This window comes from Pan paniscus, chromosome 11 (genome assembly GCF_029289425.2).
Source record: "Pan paniscus chromosome 11, NHGRI_mPanPan1-v2.0_pri, whole genome shotgun sequence".
NCBI lineage: Eukaryota > Metazoa > Chordata > Mammalia > Primates > Hominidae > Pan > Pan paniscus.
This window is the reverse complement of record NC_073260.2, coordinates 124,264,173-124,281,819: the sequence shown is the minus strand read 5'-3', so window position 1 is coordinate 124,281,819 and position 17,647 is coordinate 124,264,173. Positions and strand designations below refer to the sequence as shown.

The 17,647-nt window shown below is 40.4% G+C and overlaps 1 protein-coding gene across 1 annotated transcript in view; it reads left to right on the top strand.

Moving 5' to 3' along the window:
- DOCK8 (dedicator of cytokinesis 8) overlaps positions 1-17,647 on the top strand; it is a 249,536-nt gene that overhangs the window by 88,895 nt on the left and 142,994 nt on the right. The window contains exons 5-7 of the mRNA XM_008963393.4: positions 2,574-2,697; positions 9,874-10,086; positions 14,964-15,049. Coding sequence (XP_008961641.3) covers positions 2,574-2,697; positions 9,874-10,086; positions 14,964-15,049 — 423 coding nt within the window. The remainder of the gene's footprint in view (positions 1-2,573; positions 2,698-9,873; positions 10,087-14,963; positions 15,050-17,647) is intronic.

The window sequence follows — 17,647 nt, the reverse complement described above, 5'->3', positions numbered from 1 at the left end:
TTCATGTGGAACCAAAAAACCTGAATAGCCAAAGCAATCTTAAGCAAAAAGAACAAAGCCGGTGGCATCACACTGTGTGACTTCATACTACACTACAAGGCTACAGTGACCGATACAGCATAGTCCAGGTACAAAAACAGACACGTAGACCAATAAAACAAGATAAAGAACCAGAAATAAAGCTGCACGCCTACAGCCATCTGATCTTTGACGAAGTTGACAATAACAAGCCATGAGGAAAGGTCTCCCTATTCAATAAATGGTGCTGGAGTAACTGGCTAGTCATATACAGAAGACTGAAACTGAACCCTTCCCTTTAATCACATACAAACATTAACTCAAGATGGATTAAGGACTTAAATGTAAGACTTAAAATTACAAAAACCCTAGAGAAAAAAACTGGGAAATACTATTCTGGCCATTGGCCTTGCTAAAGAATTTATGAATAAGTCCCCAAAAGCAATTGTAACAAAAACAAAAATTGACAAATGGGACTTAATTAAACTAAAGAGCTTCTGCACAGCAGAAGAAACTATCATCAGAGTAAACTGATAACCAACTGAATAGGAGAAAATATTTGCAAACCGTAAATCTGAAGAATGTCTGATATCCAGAATCTATAAGGAACTTAGATAATTCAACATGCAAAAAAACAACCCCATTTAAAAATGGACAAAGGACATGAACAGATACTTCTCAAAAGAAGACATACATGTGGCCAAAAAATATATGAAAAAATGCTCAACATCACTAATCATTAGATAAATACAAATCAAAACCACAATGTGATACCAACTCACAACAGTCAGAATGCCTGTTATTGAAAAGTCAAAAAATAGACTGGGCGTGTGGCTTATGCTTGTAATCCCAGCATTTTGGGAGGCTGAGGCAGGAGGATTATTTGAAGCCAGGAGGTTGAGACCAGCCTGTGCAATGTAGCAAGACTGTGTCTCTACAAAACATCAAAATAAATGGAAAAAAAAAAGAAAAAGAAAAAGAAAATTAACTGGGTATGGTGGCGTGTACCTATACTCTCACCTACTGGGAGGCTGAGGTGGGAAGATTGCTTGAGCCTAGGAATTCAAGGCTGCAGTGAGCTATAATCACACCACTGCCCTCCATCCTGGGTAGCAGAACGAGACCCTGTCTCAAGAAAAAAAAAAAGGCAAAAATTAACATGTTGGAAATTAGTTCAGTCACTATGGAATGCAGTGTGAAGATTTCTGAAAGAACTTAAAACAGAACTACCATTCAACCCAGCAATCCCACCACTGGGTCTATACCCAAAGGAAAATAACTTGTTCTACAAAAACGACACATGCACTCGTATGTTCCTCACAGCACAATTCACAATAGCAAAGACGTGGAATCAACCTAGATGCCCATCAACAGTGGACTAGATAAAGAAAATTTGGTACATATACACCATGAAATACTACACAGCCATAACAAAGAACAAAATCATGGGGGTTTTTTTGCAGCAACACGGATGCAGCTGGAGGCCATTATCCTAAACGAATTAACACAGGAACAGAAAACCAAATACCACATGTTCTTATTTATAAGCAGGAGCTAAACATCAGGTAAACGTGGGCATAAAGATAACACGGTAGACACCAGGGATTACTAGAGAAGGGAGGATGGAAGCAGGTGCGGGTTGAAAAACTGCCTGTTGAGTACTGTGGTCACTGTGTGGGTGACGTCAGGATCATTCATACATCAAACCTAAGTGACATGCAGTTTACCCATGTAATGAATTTGCACATGTATCCCTTGAACCTAAAATAAAAGTTGGAAAAAAATAAAAGATAAGATATCCTGTATCCTCAATAAAAATAAAAATGGCGTGTTTGTGCACTTGACTTTGCAGCAAGTTTTCCAAAGATGTCTTTGAGTCATAAAAATGGGAAATACACATGTTGGTTTCTCTAGTCATCACTTGACAACTTATATGTTTTACCTTTCTTATGATGGTCTGTCTCATTTCTTCAGTGACAGGGCTAGACATTCTGTTTTAAACTCTTTCCATAGCTGTATATTATTCAACACAACTTTAACAGAGTTCATAGAGTGGAGATTGAGGATGGTTGCAAAGATAAATCATTTATTTTTATTTTTTCTTAACCATGTCCCGCCTGCTTTATTCATTATTAAGAACATTGATGTGAAGACTAAATGGTTTTCTCTATTTTTATCTTCAAACGATCTCTATCTGTGGCTTCTGCACATTGCTAGATTTATTCCAGCCACTTATACACTAGGGTCATAGTTTAGCTTCAGCTCGGAGCCAAATGCCCCGCAGCTGAAATGACCGCACCTCTGAAGTGGCATTTTCCCAGGCCATGCCTCCCTTTAATAATGAGCCAGCCAGGGGGTAAATTTGTATCTCATTACAACAGAGCCTTGTATTAGGCCTGGAGTATAATTAAATGTGAGGAATTATAATTGCTTCCCTCTTTGAAAGCTCTCTCAGCACCATGTCTACACTGAAGCCATTACTTTTATTTTTAATCTAATGGTTTGCCGCTCTCTCTCCCTCTTTCTCTCTCCAAATTAAATATCAACCATAAAAGAAACCAAGGAAGTCCAGAAATCTGTGGCTTTAAAAAGACTGGATCTCGAAAAGATTTTCACAAGACGCTTCCGAAACAGACGTTTGAGTCGGAAACCTTGGAGTGCAGTGAACCCGCTGCTCAGGTATTTCCTGTCAACAAACATGGTTACCAGGTTACTGGGCTCTTCTGCCCAGTGCATGCTGTCAATTTTACCAACTAGAATAAACGATAGACTCATAGAAAGTTTGAGTAGGAGGAACTTTACCATCTGAGTCAGTGATTTTTTTTTCAAACTTATTTGTAGCTATAGAAATTGGTGTTCAAATGAAAACCCAGAAACCCAATGATTAAAATAGAAAAAAGTGGAAAAGCTCTAACTGGGGGACAGAGACACCTTGGGCCCATCCCTACGACAGTTCCTGCAGAGACTCTTGGTGCCCCTAAGGCAAACTACAGAGTAATGAAAAGCTCTATGCTGAGGCCAGAATACCTGCATTCTCCTAGTGATTCTACCATGTACTAACTCTCTAACGTCAAGCAGGATAATTAAACTTATTGGGCTTCAGTTTCCTCCCCTGGGAAACAAGGATGGTAATACTAACTCATGAGGTTATTTGAGTATTAAATGAGTTAATATCCATAAAGAATTAGAATAATGCCAAGTACACTTAGTGCCTAGTAAATGCTGGTCACTGTTATTGTTATTGTCATTATTATTATTTTTTTTGTTGTTGTTGAGACAGAGTCTTGCTCTGTCGCCCAGGCTGGAGTGCGGTGGCACGATCTTGGCTCACTGCAAGCTCCGCCTCCCGGGTTCACGGCATTCTCCTGCCTCAGCCTCCCAAGTAGCTGGGACTACAGGCGCCCACCACCGCGCCCAGCTAATTTCTTTTTGTATTTTTAGTAGAGACGGGGTTTCACTGTGTTAGTCAGGATGGTCTTGATCTCCTGACCTTGTGATCCACCCGCCTTGGCCTCCCAAAGTGCTGGGATTACAGGCGTGAGCCACCACGCCTGGCCAGTTGTCATTATTCTTATAAAGTAATTACAGTTTAAAATTCAGGTTAAAGTGTACATATTGTGAAATGAACTTTTAACACTATTCTGTAACTAATTTTTTAAATGCCTGGGGTCATTTGAAGAACTCCAGCAAACACTCTAACAAATAGAAGACAGAAAGAAAGCAAGCCTTCATTTGCATAAAACGGCCAAATAATAATAGCCAAATAAATTCCATGTTTCCAAAAGTTAAGCTCTATACACCTATGTTCACAGCAGCATTATTCACAGCAGCCAAAAAGTAGAAGCAGCCCAAGTATCCATCCATAATGAATGGATAAACAAAATGTGGTCGCCAGGGGCTGGGGGAGGGAGGAGTAGGAAGTTATTGTTTAATGGGTAGAGTTTCGGCATTCCAAGATGAACAGCATTATGGAGATGGATGCTGGTGATGGTTATACTGCAGTGTGAATGTGTTTAACACTACTGAGCTGTCCAACCTGCCCATTTTATAGATGAGAAAAATAAAATTGAGAAGAAAAAATTGGTTCAAGTTTGCACAGAACTTCTTGTAAACTAATATAGTTTTCAGCTTCCATGTGTCTTCATAATACAGGAATCTCACCATGCTGGAAATGATTCGAGGTTTTTAAATAATACTAATTTTTCAGACAAGGTGGTCCCCCTAAAGCAAAGCCCACTACTTACTTGGAGCTTCACAGTAGAATCAGCCATCATTTCCAGCGCTAAATATGACAGGCTTACTGAGGGATAGAATACCTGGATGCTCTGCTCTATGCGAGATTTGAGGAATTTTTCATCAGTAATTTTGACTAAATTCCATTTTCACCCTACATGCTGACCAATTAAATTGTTCCTCTTAATGTTAGTCAGACAGAAGCCACGGTAGGTATTTCAACAGAAGAAATTTAACACAGGGAATTGATTAAACCGGTTTTGGAGGTCTGAGAGAACCAAAAGGGAAAAATGGAGGCTATCGTAAAGTCGTCATTATGGAAAACAGCACACCACCCTGGGGCTGGGGTATACGGCAGTGGTTCTCCACTTTAGCTTCATCAGAATCTCCCAGAGGGTTTGTTCACATATAGGTTGCTGGGCCCTGTCTGCTGGAATTTCTGATTCAGTAGGTCTGGAGGGTGAACCTCATACTTTTTAATTAGCATTTCCTAAGTGATGCTGATGCTGCTGGTCCCAGGACCACAATTTGAGGACTGCAGGTCTAGGGGAAGATCTTGGAGTTGTCAGAACGTAGAAGCTCAGAAGAGGAGCCTGAGAACAAGGACTGAAATCCCTGAGAAGGCACTGCCCAGCTGGTGGTGTTATCTCAAGATCTCAGAGGGAAAAACCTCATGGAGCCTGGACTCACACCTCACAGGAGGAGAAATTGCCCGGCTGGTGCTGATACCTTCAAGGAGGTAAGATAAGGGTGATTCTGGAAGTACCAGAAGAACCTGAAGGCTAGAACCAGCTGTCACTACGAAGGTGACCTCCTTGAACCATCCGGTAACCCTGTAGCGCTCCCTATTGACAGAACCTAAAGGGAGCAGCAGACACAGCGGAAATATGATTTGCTGACCCAGCATCAAAGAACAAGGCATAAAAGGGTGAATTTGGAGCCCAGAAACAATAGGTGAAGACCAGCATACACACAAAGCACACGCTTTCCGGCAGCATACTAGCAGAGAACTCAAGTCACTGTGTTGTGTTGTTTTTTTTGTTTTTTTTTGAGATGGAGTTTTGCTCTTATTGCCAGGCTGGAGTGCAATGGCATGATCTCGGCTCACTACAACCTCCGCCTCCCAAGTTCAAGCATTCTTCTGCCTCAGCCTCCCGAGTAGCTGGGATTACAGACATGCGCCACCACGCCTGGCCGATTTTGTATTTTTAGTAGAGACAGGGTTTCTCCATGTTGGTCAGGCTGATCTCGAACTCCTGACCTCAGGTGATCCACCCACCTTGGCCTCCCAAAGTGCTGGGATTACAGGTGTGAGCCACCGCACCCGGCCCACTGTCTGTGTTTAAGAGCCAACTTGATCATATGATCCAGCAGTCTCACTACTAGATATATGTCCAGAGGAAAGGATATCAGTATATCAAAGAGACATCTGCACTCCCATGTTTATTGCAGCACTATTCACAGTAACCAAGACGTGGACTCAACCTAAGTATCCATCAACAGAAGAATGGATAAAGAAAATGTGGCATGTATACACGATAGAATACTATTCAGCCATAAAAAAATGAAATCCTGTCATTTGCATCAACATGGATGAGTCTAGAGGATAAGTGAAATAAGCCAAGCACAGTAAGACTAATACTGCATGATCTCACTTATATGTGGAAGATAAATAAGTTGATCTCATAGAAGTAGAGGGTAGAAGTGGTAACTAGATGCTGGGAAGGATGGATGGAGAAGGGAATAGAGAGGTTGGTTAACGGTTACAAAATTATAGCTAGATAGGAGGAATAAGTTCTAGTATTTGATAGTACTGTAAGGTGACTAGAATTAATAATAATTTATTCTGTGTTTCCAAATAGCTAGAAGAAAGGATTTTGAATGTTCCCAACACAAAGAAATGATAATTGAGGCAATGGGTACAATAGTTACCCTGATTTGATCATTACACATTGTACACAGGTATTGAGATATTACACTGTATTCCATAAATAGGTACAACTATTATGTGTCTATTAAATTTTTTTAAAGAGCCAAATTATACAAAAGTTGTTTGTTTTGAAATATTGGAATACTCATCATGGAGAGAATCTCAGACTGCGAGATGACAGCAATGTTTTCAATTCCACTCTCATTCTTGTGCACCTTCTTATTGAGTAGAATGGTGAGGCCACATAGTTAGATTTATAAAATTTAAACAAGTATATGATAAGATTCCTTGGTACACGTAGATTTTATAAAAATTAGATTATATTATGCATAATATTGCAAAACTTCCTTTTTCATATTAGCAATATACTGTGATTATCTTTCTCTTCCAATTAATACGTGTTCTTTCTTTTTTAGAGACAGAGTCTTGCTCTGTCGCCCAGGCTGGAGTGCAGTGGCACGATCTTGGCTCACTGCAACCCCTGCCTCCCAGGTTCAAGTGATTCTCCTCCCTTAGCCTCCCGAGTAGCTGGGACTACAGGCATGTGCCATTACACCCGGCTAATTTTTTGTATTTTTAGTAGAGACGGGGTTTCACCATGTTAGCCAGGATGGTCTCGATCTCCTGACCTCATGATCCCCCGGCCTTGGCCTCCCAAAGTGCTGAGATTACAGGCATGAGCCACCGCACCTGGCCAGGTTCTTTCTTTTAATGGCTACATAACATTCTATTTTATGAAAGTTCCAAAATCTCTTAATACTTCCTTTTTGGGGGCATTTAGTTTACTTCTATTGTTTTGCTATCACGAACAGTGTTTCAGAGATGCCCTTGCCCTCACATTCTTGCACACTTGCCAGTTATACCCTACGGATAAATTCTTAGAAGTGAAATTTCTAGATTAAGGGATGAGTAATGTTAGATTTTTTTTTACTTGTATGTATCTTGACGTCCTTTTAAATAAATTTGGGAAATTAAGGTCATTTTCCTTAAACTCTTATAAATTTTAAGAAAAACAAAAGTATTAATAATCGAAGTGTTAATATTGATTATTTCTAGCACATTCAGTTTGGGGAAGATTTATGATCTAGTAGAGCAGTACTTTTGTGAGGTAGATGTCACAAAAAATGTGTACTATGGAGAAATTGTCTGGTAGTATGTCCATTTAGTAGAATTTTGAGAATAACATTTTGCCATAAATTTTATAGATATTTACCATTAATCCATGTGTAGTCCTACAACATATAGTTGATTACAGTTATACATTTTTTGCTGAGTCTTTGGTTCAAGGCATGGAGTTCCCAATTACAAAGACATTCCTAATGGAATAAAACATCCACTTTGTGACTGATTTAAGGTTGTTTTCTTAAAGCACACCGCAGCCAAAAGTGGACACAGCTTGAATAGCAATTTTTTTCCTTTTTGTTGTTGTTGCTTCATCCAATAACTGTTACCAAATTCCCGTAGAAAAGTGTTGCCCACTCCCACATCGACCTTTGGAAGCATAACGTTCAGCTTTGCTGTATATACACAATTTAATTTGGAAGGTCCTCACAAATCATCTTATTTTCCAGTTTCAAAAACCAAGTTCTGAGTGGAGATTAAGACAGGGTCTCTTGATTTCCCAGTGCAGTCTCCTATCTATTTATTTGTGAATGAATGAATTAGTTAATTAATGAGCCAGGGTTTCACTTTGTCACCCAGGCTGGATTGCAGAAGAAGTCATCGTGGCCAAGCGTGGTGGCTCATGCCTGTAATCCCAGCACTTTGGGAGGCCATGGCAGGCGGATCACTTGAGGTCAGGAGTTCAAGACCAGCCTGGCCAACATGGTGAAACCCTGTCTCTACTAAAAATACAAAATTAGCCAGGCGTGGTGGCGCATGCCTGTAATCCCAGCTACTCGGGAGGCTGAGGCAAAAGAATCACTTGAACCTGGGAGGCAGAGGCAGCAGTGAGCTGAGATTGAGCCATTGCACTCCAGCCTGGCCAAAAAAAGTGAAACTCCGTCTAAAAAAAAAAAAAAAATCCAATCTTTCCTATTGGCTTTATTAAATACACTTTAACTTTAGAAGCTTAGAAGCACAATAATTAGAACTGGCCTAACTTTAAAAAAAATTTTCACCAAGAAATTAGTGACTTGTAGGGTCATTTGTAATCTTTTTCTCTGTTGATTTTTACAGTTTTAAAAAGTTAATACAATAATTTATTTACTTATTTTTTGAGACGGAGTCTCGCTCTTGTTGCCCAGGCTGGAGTGCAGTGGCACAATCTCGGGTCATTGCAACCTCCGCCTCTCGGGTTCAAGCGATTCTCCTGCCTCAGCCTCCTAAGTAGCTGGGATTATAGGCACTGGCCACCATGCCCGGCTAATTGTTTTGTATTTTTAGTAGCGATGGGGTTTCACCATATTGGCCAGGCTGTTCTTGAACTCCTGACCTCAGGTGATCCGCCCACCTCGGCCTCCCAAAGTGCTGGGATTACAGGCATGAGCCCAATATTTTAAAAATAGTACATTATTACAGAAGCTAGATGTGCACTTTAAATTATTATCAGAAAATTAGTATGGCAGACAAATTCTATGGTTGTCCCATCATCTGGGCCTGTGACGTTCACACCTTTGTGATGTTCATCCCCGACTGTGGGTGGGACCTGGGACTTGCTTCTGTCAAAACAATATGGCAAAGCATGAGAGGATGTCACTTGTGATCATATTACATAGCAGCCAAAATGGATTAAAGACTTAAATGGGGCCGGGCGCAGTGGCTCACCCCTGTAATCCTAGCACTTTGGGAGGTTGATGGGGGCGGATCATCTAAGGTCAGGAATTTCAGACCAGCCTGGACAATATGGTGAAACCCTATCTCTACTAAAAATACAGAAATAACCAGATGTAGTGGCGGACGCCTGTAGTCCCATCTGTTAGGGAGGCTGATGCAGGAGAATTGCTTGAACCTGGGAGGCGGAGGTTGCAGTGAGCTGAGATGGCGCCATTGCACTCAAGCCTGGGTGTCGCAGCAAGACTCGGTCTTTAAAAAAAAACAAACAAGGTAATCATACCTCACTGCAGCCTTGAACTCCTGGGCGGGGTTCAAGCAGTCTTCCTACCTAAACCTGCCAAGTAGCTAAGACTGTAGGTGCACGCCACCATGCCTGGCTAAGTTTTGCTTTTTTTTTTTTTTTTTTTTTTAAGAGACTGAGTCTCATTGTGTTGCCCAGGCTAGTCTTGAACTCCCGGCCTCAAGCAATCCTCCCACCTTGTCTACCCAAGTACCGGGATTAAAGGCATAAACCACTGCACCTGGCCCAGTCTCCTTTTTGTTACAACTTCCTCCAGCTCTGTTTTGCTCTGGCGTGAGACATGAGCATGGTTCATTGAGAGGCTTGGCCCCCCCAGCCCCAGGAAAGAACAAGCCAACAACCGATAGGAATGTAGTACTGTTTTTAGTGCTTTCCTCAGGACTGGTTTGTCTGCATAAGATGAGTAACTACCTGCTTCCAGGTGAGAAGAAGACTATTGTCCAGCCAGGAAGCTGAGATGTCATTCTTGTCAAATCCCCAGTTTCTTCAGAAGACTTGAGGCCTGGCTGAGATTCTGTAGTCCCAAATTGGAGCAGTCTTGAGACATCCAAGATTCTTCAGTTCTCATTTTAGACTTGCTGTCTCTCTCACAAAGACCCACTGTTTTCTCTCACAGGCAGGCCCCCGCCACTTAAACGTGCTGTGCGACGTGTCTGGGAAAGGCCCCGTCACTGCCTGTGACTTTGACCTCCGCAGCCTGCAGCCTGACAAGCGGCTAGAAAACCTCCTGCAGCAAGTGAGCGCTGAGGACTTTGAGAAGCAGAACGAGGAGGCCCGGAGGACCAACAGGCAGGCCGAGCTCTTTGCCCTTTACCCATCAGTGGACGAGGTGGGTGCCACTGTTTCCACACTGGAGAATCTCAGTGAAGACTCTGAGAGTCATGTGGACAATTGTGTTGTTCATTATTACTATATAGCAGCCCATGATGTCGGGGCTCACTTGTATGATTTCTGGGGCCTCGTTTTTCACTCAGGCAAGCCTGTGTGTCATAGCAGAGCCATTGCTGATTATCATACAGATGGGATTCTGATAATAATAACAACTGGAATTTTCATAGCACTTTACAAAATAGGTTCACTAAGAGCATCTCATTTAATCCCCAAATGTTTCAAGGGTCTACATGTAGTAATCACACCCAGCAAGTCAAACCATCCTATTATTTGAGGGGATGTGTGGTCACTAATCCATTGAGACAAACATTACTTAAACTTTGATGTTCTTTAGTGCTTTGTTACTTTCTTTTTAATGGTCTCTATGAGCAACCGGAGAGACCTGCTTTGAAAACATTTCAGGCTAGGATAATCACAGCCCATGCTCCCAATGTATAGAACTTTGGGATCTTGATTGTTTACTTCTTCATTTACTGGAGCTGACTGACAACAATAGGATAATGTAGACTTTGCCTGTGGTCACTGCCTGAGGCACTTTGGATGAAATGAGAGGTGACGATTATTCAAGCCTTGTGTCTGTTTGAACTCCTTATACTGTATAGGAGGCTCTCAGTTTTCCCCTCTGCGTGAGGTTATCTACACTTCTGGGTCTTGCCAGAACAGATTACTGCTATATCTCTGCTGTCCAAATTGTATTGAAAGTTCATTTGGAAGAAACAGGATTTGAGGAAACTTTGCATAAAAGATATTCTATCCATCCATGCCTCTAAATATTTGAAATTCGATCCTTGGGTTAAGTGAGACAATCAGAGAGCCTGATACCCCCACCCTTCTGGATTGTGTTTGCTAACCTGCCCTTCAGTGAGTTCACCACTGGTCAGCAAGGAGGACAATAAAGGAAACAGCAGTCATGAGATAGGATATCACGTCCACATGGAAATACTATTGTTGACATTGACCTACTCACCATCTAGCACCTTCCTCTTTGATGATCTAAAGGGCAATTAGCCTTCACATCTTCAGAGAAAGAAGAAGCACGCTTCTGCTGAGATAATACAAACACTTAGAGATTGTGCTCATTTTGTAACTAACTCTCTTAAATTCTTTACTTAGAGCAAACTTCTGTCCACCTTCACCAAATTTGGCAACTTAATGATTGGGGTCCTGAATTTACTCCAGCTTTCTTTTCTTTTCTTATCCTGATTTTCTAAGCACCTTGGTTTCCTCATCTATTTTTATTTTATTTGCAGTTTTTGTCAGCAGCCTCAAATGGTCTTCTGAATGAGGCAAAATATAAAAATAAATTATCTCACTTATATATAGAATCTAAAAAAGTGGATCTCATAGAAACAGAGTAGAAAGGTGGTTACCAGGGGCTGTGGGGAGAGAGAGAAGGTGTTGATCAAAGGCTACAAAGTCTCAGGCTGGAGGAATACGTTTTAGTGACCTATTGCACTGCATAGTGACCAGAGTTAATAATAATGTGTTATATATTTCAAAACTGCTTTAAAAAAGGATTTTTAATGTTCTCATCACACACACACAAAAGGTAAGTTGGTGAGGTGATAGAGATGTTAATTAGCTTGATTTAATCTTTCTACAATGTATGCATAGATCAAAACATTACTTGATTTAATCTTTATACGATGTATACATAGATCAAAACATGACACTGTACCCCATAGATGTTCACAATTACTACTTGTCAATTAAAAAATAAATTAATAAAGTATGAATAATGTGAGCAATATCATCATCTCCTTTCCTCAGATTAAAAAGCAACAATTAGGCTAAAGAGCTTTTTCAAGATTCAACAGATAAATTAAATTATAAAATGGGGCCCTAACCTGCTAACTACAAAGTTCGTGTTCCCTTGTTTATGTATCTACATACATATGACTACCTGGCATGTTGGGACACATAACTGAAATCCAAATATGATATTTTTAAATATCATGTAACTTTTTAGTTTCCATCCACGACATTAAGACTTTTTACCAGATTTGTCAAAACATATTAAATCAGACTGATTTGGCCTTTACTTTCCTTCCTCTTCCTCTCAGTTCTGTGATGGAGATGCCAACATGTAATAGAGGGACCCAAAGTGGATGCCAGAAGAGAGAGAACAATTAAAGGATGCAGAGAATATGTCCAGTGAGACATTTGCTTGTCAATGTCTCCCTGGTGGTATTAGAGGGGAGAATGTTCCATCTGAACAGATTAAAATAATGAAACATAGCCTGGTTTTAGAGGAACTTTGTTTTATGATCTTTGAAACAATGCAGACACTCCATTGGGAGTGAATGTTATAATCTAGGAGCAGGCCTAATGGGGCCTGCTTTTATTGAGTAGAGAGAAGTGCTTCGTAATTAGTGTTACAGTTATTTGTAAACTGGCGTGTCTAAAGTGCTTGAGGGCCTCTATACCAGCCCTTTAATATTTTGAAGCTGTTGTCACAGAAATTGCATTTGTACTTATAATTTGTGCTTTCTCCAAAGAAAGTTCTATGGAAGAAAGGTAAATTTCTGCCTACTCTGACATGATTACAAATGCTGGTTTTTTCGATGACACAATCAGATTTTTAAATATTATCATTACTTGATTTCCCTGTAAGGAAAGTTAGAAGAGAGGTAAACTAGTATATCCAAGTTATGGCTGAGTCTACAGGAGAAGCAAAAGTTGGACTTAACCACCAAGCTTCTATAAGGCAAGTTCTTTCCCTAATTCATTCTGATTCTACAAAAGGTGGTTATTCTACAAAAGGCATTCTATGTCAATCCCTAAGAAAGATTCCACTAATACTCCAAATTATAGAAACGTTTGCTGAGGCTGTTGGTTACAAGTGACAGAACCCAACTAAAACCAATTCAGAAAAAAAGGCTGGGGGAGTACTTCTTGGCTCACCTAAGAAAATCACAGGTAGTCAAATGTGGAGTTGACCTCTGGATCCATTGGGACAGTAAATGAAAGAATATCATCTCTCTCATACTGTCTCTTTCTCTCTCATTATCTCTTTCATTCCGTTCATTTATATATATTTTTAGGATGATGAAAACAAGAGGTATCCATTAATGTTTCACATTTCCACTTTCTGTTTGCTTGGGAATTAGTTGCCATTTCAGTTAGCTATAAAGCCTGAAGAAATTCATATAGCTTAGAAGAGACTTAGGAAATATATCACCCAAATGTCATATGTGGACCTTGTTTGGATCTTGATTTAACAAAATAACAGTAAAAACAAATTGAGACAGTCAGGGAAATTTGAAACTGACAAAAATTATTTAGTGGCAATAAGAAATTATTAATTTTTAGGCATAATAATCGTATTGCTATATGTTTTTAAATGTCTTTATCTTTTAAAGATATGTACTGAAATATTTATATATGTATATGGTCTCTGGGAAGTTGCTTCTATGTAATCCAGTATTGAGCGAGAAAGGTGGTAAGTGGGTAAATAGATGAAACCAGAATGCCCCTGAATTGAACTTGTTGAAGCTAGATGATGGGTGAATGGTTCTTCATTGCATTGCTCTCTCAACTTTTGTGTATGTTTAAAATTTTCCCAATGAAAATCTTTTTAAAAAGGATTTCAAAAATTAGAATCTAGACCAAAGGCAGTCCCAGAAATCCATGAGTGTCTCTACCTTCAGGTTGTTTTCCAGTTAGGGAGATCTTCCCTTTAGATATGTCTGTTCCAATGATCCTAAAAGGTCCAGATTGCCCTGAGCGAGTAGGCATCAAAACAATGTCTCCTCTGAAATAAACTCAGCCGTTCCACCCAGCAACATGGCCAACCATAACCACAAGGAATGGGGACCACAGGGAGAGGTTAGAGTAATGATGAGCTTACCACATTGATCATTCCATCACAGTGGGTACATATTTACCAAGAAGGTGACTTTACTGCTATTTGCAAGAATGTTAAGCTTGCTGTGGGGTATTCACTGGAAAGCTCCCAGGAAAAGACAGTGAGATGTGACCCTGTTCTTTGGACCCCTGCGATCGGCAGAGCACTCACCAGTGTTTGGAAAGCATACTGCAAGAGTGGGAATTACTGTTTTCAAGGATTTGCACTACTTATTTTTGCATACATGAATATAATTAACATAGAATGATAGTTCAGATACGGATGTTAAGGTTACAATAGGGGCTTGATATTTCTCTTTAAGTCTTTAGTTTCTGTGCGGTAAAATAAACAGGTAGAGCTCTTAATTTGTCATTACTAAATTTCATATACCTAGCACTTTAGGAAGCTCTAACTGCATAAGCCTGTCTAGAACTTGTCAATTCAACCCCAAGTCTCTATCATCTGTTTAAGAAAACAGTGAACTGAGAAAGTGACTCTGTATTATAGGATCAATGGTTTACAGCCTTAAGTGAACCATTCTGACTCAGATTTCACATCTGAAACTCACATACTTACTAGTAAAGCCCTTGACAGGAGAAATATTGCAAATGTGTAATTAGAGTGGGCAAAAAACACACAAAAACATCAACAATAGGTATAAGATTTTGCAATGCCATCTGGTGGATGTTACTAAGCCATATCCGTGTTCACATTTCCTTCCTTCCTGCTTCAGTCTCTTTGTCTTGAATGCTTGGGTTTCTAAAAGGAGAAACTGTTTTGCTGCAAATGCTGGCTTTGAGGTTGGGGGTTGGAAGAGAAACTTTGTTATAAAAGGCAGAGTGTTAGAAAAAAAGCAAATCTAAGTTAACTTGAGCCGTGGAGGGTAGCCTTCCCTTCCCTGGGTTAACTCTAATTGGAGCCCCTCACAGAATTCACTGATGATTTCCTTACGATGTGATTAAAAATAGGAGGATGCTGTGGAAATACGTCCAGTACCAGAATGTCCCAAGGAACACCTGGGCAACAGAATATTGGTCAAGTTGCTGACCTTGAAGTAAGTATCAACAAACACACTGCCACTACTTTGAGATTTATCTTGCCTTTTACATACAAATGTTGTATTTATTATCAGAGCTTGAATCAAAGCGGAGCTCCCAAAATACTTTCAACAGTGGGCAGCTGTGGAGTAGTAGAAAGGGCACGTTTGAGTCCATTCCTGGATTTTTTTTCTACCAACTTCTTGACGGTCATTCTTCTACAATAGAGAAGGCAAACACACGTGTCTACTAAAGTTAGGCAGGTAAGGTAATTGAGTGAAATGACCTACATTAAGAAAAATAGCACTTAAGTCGGCGGTGTGCTGGAGTCGACTGTACTGACTCATGAGATCTGACAGCGCATATCTCTTCCCGTGTTCCGTGAAGTCACATTGGTAACTTTAAACTGGCCATGGTGAAAGTATTTACGATGTAGAAATCAGCCAATGCTACACGTTTGCACCACCCTCAGCACCCGGAGATTATTTGTAAAACATTTACCAGTATGCCGCTGTTGAAACACAATGATAAATGCAACTGAAACTCAGTGCCAGGGGGCAATAGGGAGTGGTGGGGACTGTAGTAACCTATGTTAAGGGGGCACTCACTGCCAGCAACAGACTCTTGCCATCCAAATAAACAGGCCCATTTTTGTCAACTGTCTTTTCTATTTTTTCAAGAGAAGCTGAAAACCCAGATTTTTGTGCATAATATACCGACTCCCTAAACATGTTCTCATTCCCTTTATAAACACCATATAATTAAAACACGACTATAGTCTGGTTTCATCTTGTGGGCCAATTATTTGCCACATCTACTTCAAAGTAGTTGCATCCAAACGTTTCAATTGTATACTATGATAGCAAAAAAAAAAATCCTCTATAGACATGTATTAATTTTGTACTTTCATATTAAAATATTATCTACATTATAAAACATAATGGAAATTTTAAAGAATGGACTAGATAAATCTATATAAATTCTAGTATTTTCTTCTTCCACTGCAATAGATTGTCTTGTGTACCCTCGGAGTGCCTCCGTGCCTCTCTTCGTCTCTGCAGACTGCTATTTTCAAGAATTAGTTCTTCTTCAAATCCACAGATGAAAACTTTAAAGTTGTACATATTTTACCTAAGCAAAACTACAGAAGCATAACATTTATTTATATACTGTTAGATGGGTCATCCATCTCTCAAAGTCACTTCATGGGTCCCTTCAGCAGCCCCTGGTTTGCAGTGAGAAGGCATCTGGATTCTGGATGTAAGGCTGGGTTTCAACCCCTGGGAACTTCCCTGGGATTTTGAGTTCTTCCCTATAAATGAAGTTGACAGACCTTATGGTCTCAAAATTCCTACCTACCACAAACTTCTATGATTCTAACGCATAGCCTCTGCCAACTTCTTCTGCCTCAGAGAACAAGCCAGCAAGTCTGCTCACACAGCTATGGGTGGTGTCTTGATATCATAGTCTCCTCCCGCTGGCCAGTTCTACCAGAGGGTCTTCAGGGCCTTTTGTACGGAGAAATGAGCAGCCCATAAACCAGCTGAGTGTCAAGTAATGGGCACAGAAAAGCAAGCCCTTGCCCTTGCAAACCAACCTGGCAGTGGGAGCTTCCTCATCTGTCTGGTTGGCGGGAGGACTGAGTGGAAGTGGCTCTTCCCCTCTGCATTGTTTAGGAAGCCTTCACTATTGTCTGAGGGACCCACCTGCCCCGACAGGATGCATCATCAGGCTACTTTTAGATGCAGCGACCATGTCATTTGAGATGGCAGAAATTCTCCTCTATGGTGCTCATAGCCAAGCTTTCTAGACCTCTCCAGTGAATGAGAGGCAGCTGTTCTCACAGGTGGGAAAACATGGTCACTAAGAGAGATATGTGTTATTTTTAAAAAATGTTAATGGAGGCCAAGTGCGGTGACTCACACCTGTAATCCCAACACTTTGGGAGGCCAAGGTGGGAGGATCACTTGAGGCCAGGAGTTTGAGGCCGGCCTGGGCAATATAGTGAGACCCCGTCTCTACCAAAAACTAACAGATGTGTTAATGTTTAACCCTAGCTACATGGGGAGGCTGAGGTGGAAGGATCGCTTGAGGCCAGGAGTTCGAGGCTGCAGTGAGCTATGATCATGCCACTGTATTCCAGCCTGAGTGACAGAGTGAGACCCTGTCTCTAAAATTAAAAAAACAGGAGTCACTTGAGTATCTCTTAATGAAAATCGTAAAGTGCAGTTTCTAGTGATGTCCCCGCAACTGCCAAAGCAGAAATTAAGTCGAACTGACATATTTGCCAGGTGCACTTGGCCTGCTCATGTGTTTTAAATAGTATCTATACTAACCTATAACTGCAAGAGAAGAGATAGACCAAAAAGACAGCCCTCGCAGTAACTACTTAGAGTAAACTAGACGAAAGAAAGAAACAAATTCTTATAGGTAAGCCTAGAATGTGACAGTATGAGTAGTAAAAATATAAGGGTAATATTAATGGCAAATGTTTTCCCATTTACGTTGATATGTAGGATTCTATTCATAATACTACATGTTTTAGCCCCTCAGGAATTTGTGTAAAGTTGTAGACATCTGTAACTGTCTCTGTATTGCTTTTCAGAAATATAGAA